General features: G+C 45.9%; 1 protein-coding gene across 4 annotated transcripts in view; it reads left to right on the forward strand.

The window, feature by feature from the left end:
- The window catches only part of LOC147025652 (adhesion G protein-coupled receptor B1-like), a 182,989-nt gene that overhangs the window by 87,552 nt on the left and 80,750 nt on the right, over window positions 1-14,687 (forward strand). For all 4 annotated transcript variants that reach the window (XM_085886856.1, XM_085886858.1, XM_085886857.1 and 1 more), the window contains 4 exons: window positions 4,139-4,321; window positions 4,901-4,969; window positions 8,753-8,861; window positions 9,214-9,360. In XM_085886856.1, the coding sequence (XP_085742982.1) occupies window positions 4,139-4,321; window positions 4,901-4,969; window positions 8,753-8,861; window positions 9,214-9,360 (508 nt within the window). The remainder of the gene's footprint in view (window positions 1-4,138; window positions 4,322-4,900; window positions 4,970-8,752; window positions 8,862-9,213; window positions 9,361-14,687) is intronic.

Here is a 14,687-nt window from a genome sequence, read left to right on the forward strand (position 1 = left end):
TTCATGTGCGGTATCAGCAGTGCGGCCATTGGAGGTAAGGGAGGAGATGGATGGGGAATGCACACCAGAAGCAGATTTGATTACACACCACCAGGATTTGGAGGAGGGAGAGAGGTTTGAGAGTTCAGACTTGAGATGAGAAAGATGTTGTTTTCTGGCTCTCCTGAGGGTAGATACACACTTGTTCTGAGCTTTGTGGAAGGAACTGAGATTGCCCTCATTTGGGTTTGCTATCCATGAGGCAAAGGCAAGTTGTTTCAGGATAACTGCCTTGCCACGCGCTTCAGTGAATCATGGGCAGGAGGAAGGGTAGGACAACTGAAGATGAGAGGGGATAAATCTGTGCATGAGGGAGAACAAGTTTCTTTGAAAGAATTCCCAGGATGAGTTGATGTTGGAGAAAGTAGCGATGGGATACCAGTCTAGAAGTTTGATGGATGCTTGGAGACCCTGCCAGTCGGTTTGAGTGAAATGCCAGATTCGACGGCACTGAGGTGGTTCTCTGATAGCAGCCGGAGTGATATCCACTTTGACCCGGACATGGTCAGAAGAACCGATTGGTGCAGAGGAAGAACAGCAGATATTTTCAGGGAAATTTGTCAAAATCAGATCCAGAAGAGATAGATTATCATTGGTTGAGATCCGGGTCGGGAAATTGACTGATTGAGTCAGTCCCAATGAGTCGTAGAAAGCTTTTTCTGAAGTGCCATGACAGTTGAGAGAGGTACCCACACCCAGCCAACTGGCATGATGACAATTGAAGTCACCACATATGAGGAAGAGAGAGTTTGGATGAGAAGACAGAAGTTGGTCCATATTTTCGGATAGTGAGGTGCAGATGGAGTCATCACTGTTAGTTGGATGGTACAGTACAGATATAAACATGAGGTGGGAATGGAGGGGAAGCCATAGCCAGAGGTATTTCTGGGGGTGTGGGGGGTGAGGGCAGTGCATGGAGAGTGAGGTATATAGTCTTTGATGAAGAGAGCAACTCCTCCACCAGGACAATGCTCAAGTCTGTCATACCAGAGCAGGGAGTAACCACGGAGATACTTACTGAGGAGTCAGAGATGTCTTGAGGGAGGAAAGTTTCTGTTCGGCAGATTATGTCTGGTTTGTCAGTGGCAACCTGTATGGAAAGATCTGAAAGGTTTGAGCGAAGGCCCCGGATATTTGAGGTCCACACTTTTAATGAAGAGGGAGGGGAGGAGGCTTTGGGTGCAGGGGATGGGAGGGGAGGGGGAGGGTAGGACAAGGGAGGATGGGGGGGTGGGTAATGAGAATTGTTGAAAGAGTGTGGGGGATTGCAGAATAGCTCGGGGAGGGGCGGATGAGGAGGAGAAAAGGCTCTGTGGTGCTGGGGGATGGGGAGCAAGAGATGGGGCAGAAGGCAGTTGAGGATTTGAGGAGGTGGAGTGATGAGATGGAGGTGAGTGGGCAGGGGAAGGAGGCAGCTTTGTGGATGAGAGGAGGTGGGAAACTTTGAGAAGGGGAAGTGAGGGAGTGAATGGTGGGAGAAGGGTGAGGGGGGAGAGTTGAGGGAGAAAAGTGAGGGGGGAGTTTGTGAGAGAGGTGTGAGGGAGGTTTGGAGGGAGAAGAGTGTGATGGTTGTTTTGAGAGGGAGGGGTGAGAGGGGTGAGTTGGCACTGAAGTTGGAAGAATAGAATGGTTGAGAGAATGTGAACATTCATAGCAAACTGGGTTTTTTTTTTTAAGTTTTATGTCAGAGATGTGATTGGACACGTTTCTTGATTGATGCAATAAAGGTGAATTAAGAGAATGGAGAGAAGAAACACTGTAACAGTTGGATTTTTTAGGCAAGGTATGAAGGAAAGGTCGAATTGAGAGCAGTCTGTTGAAGTCGAAGAAGAGTCGTTCATTATGATACAGTAAAGAGGACCACACGTGTGAAAGAGGAAGATGAAGCATTACAAGAGATCGTGATTATTATTATTATTATTATTATTATTGTTTGAGAGAGTTTTCATCAGATTCGGTAATGGAAAGGTGGTCGAAAAAATCGTGAGGTGAATGGTGAATTTGGATCGGTGAACACAGGGGGTGTAAACAGATCACATGGTTCTGGGAGGTGTATAGTCAAAAGTTCGTTTATTTATTTATTTTAAATAAGGATTGCGTAACATTCGGAAAGGGGAAGGTTGAAGTAAAATCGTGGAGGTGTGTGGTGAATTTGGAACTGTAAACGCAGAGTGAAGCTGCTGGGTCGATGAAAAGTATCAGGAAGTGCAGAGACACGTGGTTTCAGGAGGCGTTTCGATCGAAAGGATACAAGGAAGATTATTAATTTTTGAAGAATAGGTAAGATTCGGGAATGGAAGGTTGTCGGAAGAAATCGTGAAGGTAATGGTGAGAGTGGGTCAGCTCAAGTGGAATAAAGATGGTGTGCCGAAGAAGGAAGAAGAAGAAGATGATGAGGATGAAGAAGGATCGGGTCTCGTGGGTGTGCAAGGAGAAAGGTCGTTTTTTGTTTGTTTGTTTTCTTTTTTTGTTTTGGATTTAAGACAAGAAACAGTGTTTAGACTGTGAGGGATGGGGGACATTGGGAAAGTGGGGAAAATATGAATTGAAGGTAATATGGAGAGAATACAACGAAAAATGATCGTACACCAAGAGGTGAAGGATGGGTAGGCCTCAAGGAACTCGATAAGACGAGGTCGACGAAAACCCACAAAATAGCACGATTTTTGAAGTAAAACCGAAATTGTAACTCAGAAACATGTGGGTGAGAAAATAAACAGTTAAAACGGGACATATAACGACCGGAAACTTAACTTTGAGATCGTCAACAGAGTCCTGAAAGACCCTGCCGTCGCTCCATACCCAGAACCGGAAGTCCAGTGAACGACAGTCAAAGGCATTGTTGGCCATGATAACTTCTTGTCAAGGAATGACGGATCGACAGAGGATACTACCCAGTCTGCTGCTGCCTTTGGAGGTCAGCCTCGCTGTCTGTTTAGCCCAGGAGAGGTCACGGCTGATGGTGAGGCCCAGAAGTTCAAAACACTGAACCTTTCCCCATCATGGCTGTGAAAAAGATTGGTGCTTTTCTCTGTCTTTTTTACTGTCCCAAAGCGAGTATGATATTTCCCTGGTGATACTACGGTGAGTGATATTTGCCACGATTGTGAGACATGTTTGATTGATCAGACCGACATTTAATCAATTCCACATTGGTAAAGAGAGTGACAGCTGCTGTTTGCCAAGAAGTGGGTTGAGGGTATTTTATGAGATGATGTGGAGTCATCTGCACAAAGGAAGGGAGAGCTTTATGTAGATGAGGAACAAGACTGGGCCCAAAACGCCTCCTTGGGGAACTCCAGCCTCCAATGGGGGAGGGGAGGTTTCCATTGATGGCAACGTGTTGACGGCGTTGGCAGAGGAAGTCGGAAATCCAGGAATGAAGGTGGTCTTGTATGCTTCAAACAGCGAGCTTGGCAAACCAAGCAGAATGCCATCCTTTGTTTTGACATATTTATTAATTGGGGCAGCTGGATAGCTCAGTTTATTGCAGCTCGGCAGCTGGATAGCTCATATTTATAGCAGTTGAAACCTGACTCCTATCAATGTTCCTCCTGATGACTTTATCTTTGCTCTTTGCTTATTCGAGTTCCTTTCTGATGATTCCAATGCAGTGTTTGTTTGGTCTTTCATTTGATTTGTGACGAGGTTGCTGTCGAGCCGTCGAGTCGGGGTTTGATAACCAACAGTAGGAATCTCAACTAAAAAAAACTGCCACTCTGCTCGAGCGCTAGCACCACATGCACTCTCTTAATTTGTGATTTAAAGCAGGTGTCCCTTCAACATCTCAATTGTGGATTTTAACTGTCGCACGATACATTGAACAGAGTTGATCAATGCGTGCCGGTATCCTTGCCAAATTTCCTGCCTCAGCTATTCTAATGATGTGGACGTTAAGGTTGATTTTTGATTTATATGTGTAAAAACAGGATTAATAATTGGAAGATAAGCAAATCTATTTAATCAATGGGGTGTGGATGAAGTACAAGCATGATGGGCCAAATGATCTCCCGTTGTCTAAGATTCCTTGTATGCCCTTTGTCTATATCCATTTTGAATACACATGCCCATAATCATTCGTGTTTCACCACTCGGATAGGCTACTGGGCAGCATGGTGTCTTGGCCGATGGAGTAACTTCAACACTGGCTCACGACCTGGCCAGAATCTCTGCCGGACCAGCACGATACCCAGGAGACCTTTCAGCCTGCCTTGACATCCTGGAGTTTGTGACCTACTCACTTGGGAAGAGGGATACAGCTCCATCAATCCCCGATATACAGGTGACACGGTGGTAGATTGTCCGAAAGAAAAGCAATCCGTGATCCTTGCCTTTGGCTGACAGGATTGCCTCGAGGAAGGCACTTTCGCCTCTAAGCTGTCTAGCTTAGGTTTGAATCCCGACTCAGCTGTTTCACAGGCAGGGTGATTCATCAATGTGGGTCCCGTGCTTCGGATGGATGTTAAATTGAGCGTCCTGTCTGCCAACATTAGTTGTAGACGTTAAAGATCCCATGGTGTCCCTCATGAAGAGGAGGTGAGCTACCGCTGGCACCTTGCACAAATTCCAAATTCCTGCCCTGACTTCCTGTGTCAGAGTGGCGACCCATCCTGGATTGGAACCCAAGATCCAGAGAAACCTCTTCGGTAGTACTGACGCTCTGTATGCATCATAGATCATGATCTGATCTGATCCTTGATTTATGACTGAAAAGCCGATGTTCTGAGGAATTTGTAAAAAAGAAAAAAAAAGTAACTAAATAACTTCTCATGGAGGAGAGGAAACGCCACATGAGATTGAAGGATGCGGCGACTCTGCAGTCACATGAATTGTCAGTACATGAGAATGTTTCATTTTGCAGAGCATTCTGCAAACGTTCAGCAACCTGTTGGATGAGCGCTTTGTAAGACAATGGGACAAGCTACCCGATGTGAGTACAACTACAACTGCTCTATAATGTGTGATGTCTTAACCATCGCAATCTACTTACAGTCTGAAGCATCTTTATTGAATATATATATATATATATATATATATATATATATATATATATATATATATATATATATATATATAGTGATATTGTTATATATTCTATTTGTATGGAGAGTAAAAGCACACTGAGCCGAAAAGAACAATAAATTCTTTATTAAAACCCTGATGTTTCAGAAGTCCACCATCTTCTGCCCTCAGAGGTGAAAATTTTGATCACACCGCATGTGCAGAGACATTAACTGTAGGTATGTCACGATTGGGCTGCGACGGGGACCAATCAACATGAGGTTTGGGAAGGATTTAATAAAGAGAGTGGGATTGGAGGGTGGATTTGCTTCCGGATTGGATGTTTAGGAAACAGGTTCGGTGTCATGTGTCTGATCCGGGTTTATGCATTGGGTTTGGTCTTCACACCCACGGGTGGGGGGTGGGTGATTGCATAGTCCTCGCTAGGCAGTATGCAGGTCGACGTGACGGTTAATCGACCGTGTGCTCGAAGACCATGCTTTGAGAATTTCCCGGCTGGTACGGCCGAGTGCCAAGGTTTTCACTGCCATGTTTCCCACGCGAAGGTGTGATGTAGATTGTGACAATGTGCCGCTACCAGCGAAAGCTCATCTCCATGTGCTACAGCTTACTGGTGCAAGTCTGGCCGACATAGTTGGCATCACAGTCTCGACAGGGGAATTCATCGATGACGTTCCTTTGTCGAATCTATTCACCCTGTTTTGGTGTCTAGACAGCTGCATGCGGAGTGTTGTCTGAGGTTTTTGTGCGACCAGGGTTCCGAATGGTTGCAGCAAACCATTGGCAATTTCCGAAGTATTGCCGATGCACGGTAATACTACCGTTTAAACCAGTTCCTCGGGTCACAATGTGGGTGCCCTCCTCCGATGGCAACACTGAATGAATGTTGCTGGATAGTCATTGCTCTGCAGTAAGCGGGTGACATGTTCAATTGCAGTCTGTCATGTGCGTTGCTCAATGCAGTGCGATTTGGCCCGGTCAAACAAGGTTCGTGCACAAGACAGTTTATGCGTAGTCACGTGACCACTGTTGTAATTGAGCACCTGGTTCTGTATGCGAGGGTTTGCGGTACACCTGGGTGCTCAAGCACCGGTCTGTTACGCATGTGACGCTCACATCCAGAAAAGCAATGAAGCCGGATTGTTCGAGTTCATGTGTAAACTGTATGGCACGTGTGATGCTGTTGATTGGGTTTGGAACCTGTCAAAGCTGTCTCTTTTGATGATGGTGAATGTGTCATCCACATCGTGGAGCCAAAGTTTGGGTATGTTCTCACCCTGTAATGCCTGTTACTCAAAATGTTGCATTTCTCGCTCTGTGATCAAGCCTGATATTGGAGATTCCATGGGTGTGCCTTGGTGTTGGGGGGTAAATTTGACCTCCGAAGCAGAAGCGGCGGAAGCCCACACATGAGTTACAAAGATGGAACACCACTCTGACTCATTGTATCACTATGAGGTGCCCCCACCTACAAACTCGCGAAAGGGCTCTTTCGTTGCCTCGAAAGCATTTGGTGTCTGATTCACCTTACACAGTCCGCAACGCTGAGGAGTTACTCTCACCTATCAAAGATGTCCATGTTGCAGATGATGAGATCATGGTATCTTTTGATGGCACAGCCCTATTTACCTGTATCCCTATTGACCCGAGCAAGGAGAACCCGAGAGGCCACCGTCACCACAGACAAATACCTGGCAGACCAACAGCCGACTCAGTCCAACACAGCTACTTTCACTGTTGGACTTGTGCCTCACATTCACATACTTCTGCTTTGGAGGTCAAATTTACCCCCAACACCAAGGCACACACATGGGATCTCGCATACCACGCTTGATCACAGTGCCAGAAATGCAACATTTTGAGAAACAGGCATTACAGGGTGAGAACAGACCCAAACTTTGGCTCCGCGATGTGGATGACACATTCACCATCATCAAAAGAGACAGCTTTGACAGGTTCCAAACCCACATCAACAGCATCACACGTGCCATTCAGTTTAACCATGAACTCGAACAATCCGGCTTCATTGCTTTTCTGGATGTGGGCATCACATGCGCAACAGACCGGTGCTTGAGCACACAGGTGTACCGCAAACACATGCATACAGAACCAGTTCTCAATAACAACACTGGTCACCCGACTACACACAAACGGTCTTGTGCACGAACCCTGTTTGACCAGGCCAAATCGCACTGCAGTGAGCAACACACATGACGGACCGAAATTGAACATGTCACCTGCTTACTGCAGAACACTGACTATCCGGCAACATTCATTCGGTCTTGCCGCCGGAGGAGGGCACCCACATCGCGACCCGAGGAACCGGTCAAAACAGTAGTATTACCATGCATCGGCAATACTTCGGAGATTGCCAACGGTTTGCTGCAACCATTTGGAATAAGGGTCGCACACAAACCTCGGACAACACTCTGCGTGCACCTGTCGAGACCCAAAGACAGGGTGAATGGATTCGACAAGATGAATGTCATCGATGAAATCCCCTGTCGAGACTGTGAGGCCAACTATGTAGGCCAGACTTTCAAGTGACTCGTGACATGGTTAATGCGGTACTAGCAAGCTGAAGCACGCAGAGCCGAGCTTTCACTGGTAGCGGCACATTGTCACAATGTACATCACACCTTCACATGGGAAACACTGCAGTGAAAGTCTCTGCACTCGGCCGAGCCATCCGGGAAATTCTCGAAGCACGTTTTTGGGCACACGGTCTATTAACCGTCACGTCGACCTACATGCTGCCTACCGAGGATTACACAACCGCCCACAGCCAACACCCACGTGTGCGAATATATATATATATATATATATATATATATATATATATATATATATATATATATATATATATATATAAATATATATATATATATATATATTTATATTTCACAAGCATTGGTATTTTCTGTCTGTCTGTCCATCAATAGAATCAGCCCCACCAGTAGTAACCCCATCACATTGCATACCATTGGAATCCTCTTGGCAAACGGAGGTGCAAGAAACCATTTTCAACCCTACAGGGTGGGGGCTTCACGGTGGAGGGGGAGACCCCAATTCTCTCTATTTAAATGTGTATCGTATGGCGCCACCTTTGCTGGTAGCCGATATTACAAATCATCTTAGTTTATCTTCTTCATACTATTGTATCATGGAATCTTCTCAAAATTCTGACTTGTAGTGTGATATAGTAGGATCAATAAAATTTCTTCAAAAATGAAGATTCTAAAGTGCGTTTCCAAAAAAATTCCGCAGCATATTGCCCGCCGAAGGTGTGCCGAGAAGGGTACGCCCTGTCCTCGTACCCGCCAGTCGATTGGAACGGAGGAGGATTGTTTTTCATCGGTATCGAACGTGGAGTATAAACTTCGTTCAGCGAAAAACAAAGTTGTAAATCGATCAGTTTTAACTTCTAGTTTAACTCCCAGGGTTTACGAGTGCCCCTTCAATTTACACCTTCATCGACGTGAACATGTATACTATATACCGTTCGTTGACCAATCTTCTCGAAAGGGTTATTGTTCGGTTTGGTGAGATTGTCATCCATCCATTGAAAAATGACAATTTCCAAAGCGATGGCTCGGCAAAGCCCGGTTTTCATTGCTTCACATCCAGTGGGAAATAAATGAACGAACGTGTTTCATCAACGATCATTCGTTTACCTTTTTCGCCCCTGCAGACCTCCTCGACTGCTCTGGAGTTCTTACAAAGCCTGCAGAGTTTCCTTTCCACGGCGTTCGATCGCCTCGAGCCCCGCCGCCATTTCTACTTTCTGAGGGATAATATAGGTAATTGGACACATGTCCACAGTGGTTAGTTCCACTTTGGTTTGATGAGAATTGATGTACAACATTGTGTGGCACTCGCTGTTAACTCACTTTGCTCGACTTTGTCCAAATGAAAATGGGAAAATGTTTTGACAGGGTCTCCCGGTTGTTTTGGCAACGGGTTATCACATCATCCTTTTCATTTTCCGTTAAGGGCTTCTCAATTCCCCAAAGAGTTTGTGCACACTGCCGTGGAGTGCTTCTCATATCAACATTTGTGATATTTGTCCAAGGAACCGTTAATTTAAGCCCTTCGTATTATTCTTCAGTCGTCCCACCATTTTTAAAGGTCTTCTGTCTGGCTTGCCCTCAGTGCTGGCGCTGTGGACGGTGGACAGGTCTTACACGCTGTCTGACACCGTTTTGTCCGTACACGGACAGCCCGGTGTGCCTCGTTGGGCACAGGTCTCTGTAGACCGGGCGCTCGTACACAGAGACACGTTCCGCTCAATTCCACAGGGTGAGTTGGCTGCCCGGCTAGGCTGTAAATCTTTGGCACAGCATTTAGTTAGCCAGCATTTAGAGTGCCATTAAACATTGTACGCTTAATAAAAAGCATTTGGAATCCTTTTTTACAGTCATTCTGATGGATGTGGACACACTGCTACATCATTGTGGTGTATGTGTTTGTCTACATACGTTGGGAGGATATGTAGCCATTGAATACGATTAATGGACAATCTGACATCCATTGGTTAGGGTTAGGGTTTGGGTTATGGTTGGCCTTTTAAAAATCATTTATTTGCAGTCGTCTTACAGCAATAATGATTGACAGGATAGTCTGGAGGTATACACTCTCCAATCTGAGCTGTCAAGCTCAAAGTTTTGGTTTTGGTTTGAATCCTGACCCAGCTATAAACTGTCATCCCGGTGTTTCCGATATTGGAGATCCATCAATGTGTGGGCCGTCCCTCGGATGGATGTTAAACTGGGGGGTTCCGTCTGCCGGCATTAGCTGGTGGACGCTGAACATCCCACGATGCCCTTCGCAGGCGATTTATCACGGGCATTCTGAACAAATTCTAAATTCCTGCCCTGACTGATGAGAAGGCAATGGCAAACCACCCAGTGTAACCCTAATCCAGGAACTGCTTTGGCAGTGCTAAATAGGCTGATAAAGTGATGAGGTTGATGATGATGATATTGATACTGATGAGGATGATGATATTAAACGGAGGCTCATGGAGAAGCTTGTGCATATGTCATAAATCGGGCAAAGACATCTGCAGACGGCGGTGTACTTTTACATTCATTGTGAGGACAATAGTAGATAATGGACATACATAAATGGTGGATGGGATTTGAACCTGTGTTCCCTGCATTGTGTGCCAGGGATTAAGATAGAAACACGAACAGGGAATGTGTTTTGTTTGTTTTTGGCCTTTTTCTTGATTGAAAACGAAGATTTGACTTTTCAAAGTCCTTATGGAAACTAAAAGCCTTGACCAATGAAGTCTGTATCCAGCAGTCCAAGCAGCTAACTAAAGGGGCTTTCATTTTGACAACACGTGGAGATCATCGAGATGTTAAAGTTGCTGGATTTCTCCGTCCATCCTCCTGTCTGTCACGCTCTTTCCGCTGGTACATCATCACGACGTTACGTCTAGTGCTCGGCAAGGCCTCCATGGACGTGCACGTCATCCCACCTCTACGGCCGTAACGTCATCCCAGCGTCCAGCACTCAACCAGTCCTCCAGCTTCACTGTTCGGCAGTTGAACTCCTTAACCCATATACCTGACTCTATCTGACTGTCTGAAGTCCGTAAGCGGTGTGCTGAATGCCAGAAGCTCAGCGTCAGGATGACTGGTTTAGTAAGACGGCGTTACGTCTATGACGTCATTACGGCGTTATGTCGAGTACTACGTTAGGCCATCACAGAGGTTTATATTGATGAATCGATGAGAATTACATTTTGCAGGTTGAAGGGTTGCATACCACGCAACGTCTGATCCCTCGGAACATAAAACAAATTAATAAAATTGTTTTTCGGGAATAAGTGTGCGTATTACTGAAATCATCACCGAGTTGTGAGCAGAAACTTGAACAAAAAGTTTACAAAAGTTTCTGGAGTAAAAAATTGCAAACATTAACCGTGAATAAACCGCATTACCGAACTCGAACTCGAACGTAATCGTACGTGGTAAGTTGGGGGCGACGAGAAGCGTTTTTTTAATTTCATTATTTAATTTAATTTTACCAATCGTCATAAAAACGCTTTTCAAGCGCATCATTTGATGATGTGTAATGATCAGGAGGTTCCAAGTAATAAAACTTCAAACTTGGTGATTGCGGTGACACGATAGTAAATATGTAACTGGAACGGACGGTACTTGGTAGAGCACTTACCTCCGCCAGGCTGAACAGCTTACATTCTGTATCCACTGGTAGGCACGAACTGAATCCGGACCCGAACCAAAAATCGAATCTGCTTTTTCTTGTCACCGAAGAAACTCATCCACCCATTTTTGTCATAATCCGTCATTAACTTTTTGAGATATAATGTTATCTCTCATTTTTGGCCCCATCTCTCAATGGTGAACAATCACTTAAGAAATTGAATAATTCTCGTACCCGGATTCTGATCTTCACCAAAATTGAATCGTTTCTTCCTTGTCGCACGCCCAACCTGTCCACCAAATTTCGTCTTAATTGGTACACAGCCTTTTGAGATATCTTGCTCACAGACAGACAAAAGGGGGAAAACGTAACCTCCATCCACCTTCTGTGTCAGAGGTAATGATCAGTGTAAGAATGCCCTTTCACTTTTAAGAGCCTTAAAAGGAGGGGAATGGTGAGGGGAGGACAGAGAGTTGGGGTTCGGAGGGGGTGTGAGACCAATGATGGGATAGAGTTAGGAGCGGGAGATTGAGACTTTGGGGTTGGGGTTGGGAGGGGAAAGGGTGTGATTCGAATGGAAGTGAAACATTGGGGTTTTTTTTTAATTGATGGTATCCAATATGAATTTTGATGAAACTGAATCGAGTCAAACCCATGCAATGCGGGTCACTTGCCATCTAAGCTTATATAAGTTGTGGTGTTTCATGACCGTGAGTGAAACAACGGATTCAGTGCGCGTAATTAATTAAAACGAGGCAATTAGACCTTGCGCCGAATGGAAAGTCTATGGACTATGCCTGTTTCGTGTCTATTATATTATTGTTGTGTCCAATAAACAATAAATCATTGAATTATTTAATTTTCGAAATTTTGCTCTTGCCCGGCTTGGCTAATGTGTAGCCGATGCAATATGAATTATCAGGACAACACACATGTACTCATCCAATTCCGTGGTTATTATTCTCCGCACGAGATAAGCTATGCAAGTCAACGCTGTTTTACCAAAACCCACAGCGCTCTCTGCCGGTCAATACTGTAGCACTCGCACGGCCACACCTGATGATAAAGGAAAGATCTCCAAAGGACATTACCTTGGACCACCAGCTGATGGTGGAAGTGGTCACGAGGCTTGTTTTTTCTTTCACAAGTGCACGTCGATGCCATTGTCGGATACGTTGCGCCTCAACGGCTTTATCAGCAGGACAAAATGGAGGCTTTCTCTGAAGATTCCTTACAATATTTCTGTCTCAACCATATGTTTTAAAGGGCTTGTCAAGAGATTTGTTCTGAACATTTTGGCAAATATGTTTGCACTTTATTGAATTTACGATTGGCTTCTAAATGGCTTCCAGGGAAACTTTGGAAAGGCACATAAAGGGTGGCAGTGTCCCCCCTCTCCTCCTCGTACCGTCTTGTGTATCCTGATTGGGAGCCATGAACGTCATCAAATATTTATTTTATGCACTTAGTGGGGTATTATATTGTTGTGGGGGTGCAGGCCCAGGTTAACCCCCCCCCCCCGACCGAAATTTGTTGGAGCCAGGCGGTAAACACCGACAGCCCCCAGACGGTCGAGTGGTACCTTATGAGGAGGTGGACACGTTGATCGATGGAGATTTCAACACGCGCTCGAAGGGCATGGCGGAGGGCAATGGCGGACGGAAGGAGGATTACGGATAATGGAATGGCTACGCAGGGGGTTTATCCGCAAACCCACGACAATTACACGAAAACGGTTTCTTCAAAATAAACACACTTATTGCACATGCACAACTATTTACAAGACGATAATGTAAAAGGAAATGATATTAATAATAAATAGATAAATCCGACTGTCAAGACCTCGCACGCACAGACTCAAATACGTACAATGGGGAGACAAAACAAAAAGAAAAACCCTCCTTTTAAAGACGACTTGTACTCGGCTTGGGTCAGAGCTGATTGCTGTCGAACCCGGAATGGAGAGCGCTTTCACCATCACGTGCAAACGTGTGCAAAATGGCGCCGTCACTCGTAGCCGGGCGGACGTACGCCAGGCAATCCGCAAGCAGCTTTTCACATGAAGGCTCAAAATGTGCCAGCCTTTCTTTCCAAGGGTGCCACCTGCCTCGGACAGTCCTCACACCGACCTCGTGTGTGTGCTCTGCCGAACTCCCGTCCTAACCAGACGGAAGCCTTCCACAATCCACACGTGCAATGCACCAGCCTCTCCCGTGTGTGCTCTCCCCTGTGTCTCTATATCTCCTCCGCCTCTGGGGCATTGCCTGCTCACCCCCAAACCTGGGAAGATGGGGCTTCTCCTGTTTGTTGTGGTTTCAGGGACGCTACTCCCGAGACTTATCAATACCGCACCACCCCTTGTGTGGTGACACGTAGTACTTAAGCTCACAGATTCCCAAACTTGGTTCCATCAAGATGCTTTCTACTCATCCACAGACCAAGCAACTCCACACAATGCTAAACTCCCGATGAAATTCTTCCATCTAACCCCCACAACCCTAACAATATGAAGAGTGCAAAAACATACGTAAAGCCTTTTGACTGTGACGTCATTGGTGTCCGTAATAGCAAACGCATGTAATTATTGAGTTCCCTGTTGAATTAGACTGATGGATTGGCTTCTATGAGATGGCCCATGATGTATCCATGCCAAGATGCACTCACATGGACAAGGCCAAGACGCACGCAACCGCTGTCCCAATTAAATAAAGAATTTAAGTAAAAACTGGAGGTGGAACCATGCTCGTGTTGACTTCATTCGAGTGTGGTTTCAAGTGTGTTTGACCAGCCAGGCCTGGAGTGCTGATGTGTGGCGTCTCGGCCTCTCTCCCGATGTACAACTGTAAGTGGAGCATTTGTCAGCATGGTGCAGACAGAGTGTCAACGTACTTGTGGAAACAAGGTACCAGATTACTTGTCCTGATGGTCAAGGCAACCATTTGGAAATTATCAATAAACCACTCGGCCCTGTCTCTCACCGTGGCATCGAGACCGGGGTTGAGACCTTGAGGTGTAAGAATGCAGACATTTGACCAAGGCCTTTATGGTATCACAGAATTCAGGGTGTATACCTTTACATGGCCCTTACCGGGCGTAGTGGAGTGCGCCTGTAATCCGGCTACTCGGAGGCTTGGGTTGGAGGATCGCTTGAGGAGGGGAGCTCTGCGCCGGGCTGCGCTATGAGAGGGTGTAGGGCAGCCCGGAATCATGGCGAAACCCAATCCTTATCCCTGTGTCGTAAGAGGCGACCAGGATTGCGTCAGGAAGGGCATCCGGCGTAAAACCTGTGCCAAAATCAGTATGCGGATCATAACGGATGATCCGCTGTGGCGACCCCTAAGGAGAGCAGCCGAAAGATGAACAACAACAACCTTTACATGGCCCTTACTGGGATGACGAGTACAACATGATTTATGCAAAACACGTGACATGGGATGAACAGAATTGGG

This window comes from Eptatretus burgeri, chromosome 6, assembly GCF_056783735.1.
Source record: "Eptatretus burgeri isolate ZD-2024b chromosome 6, Ebu_testis_v1, whole genome shotgun sequence".
NCBI classification, from domain to species: Eukaryota; Metazoa; Chordata; class Myxini; order Myxiniformes; family Myxinidae; genus Eptatretus; species Eptatretus burgeri.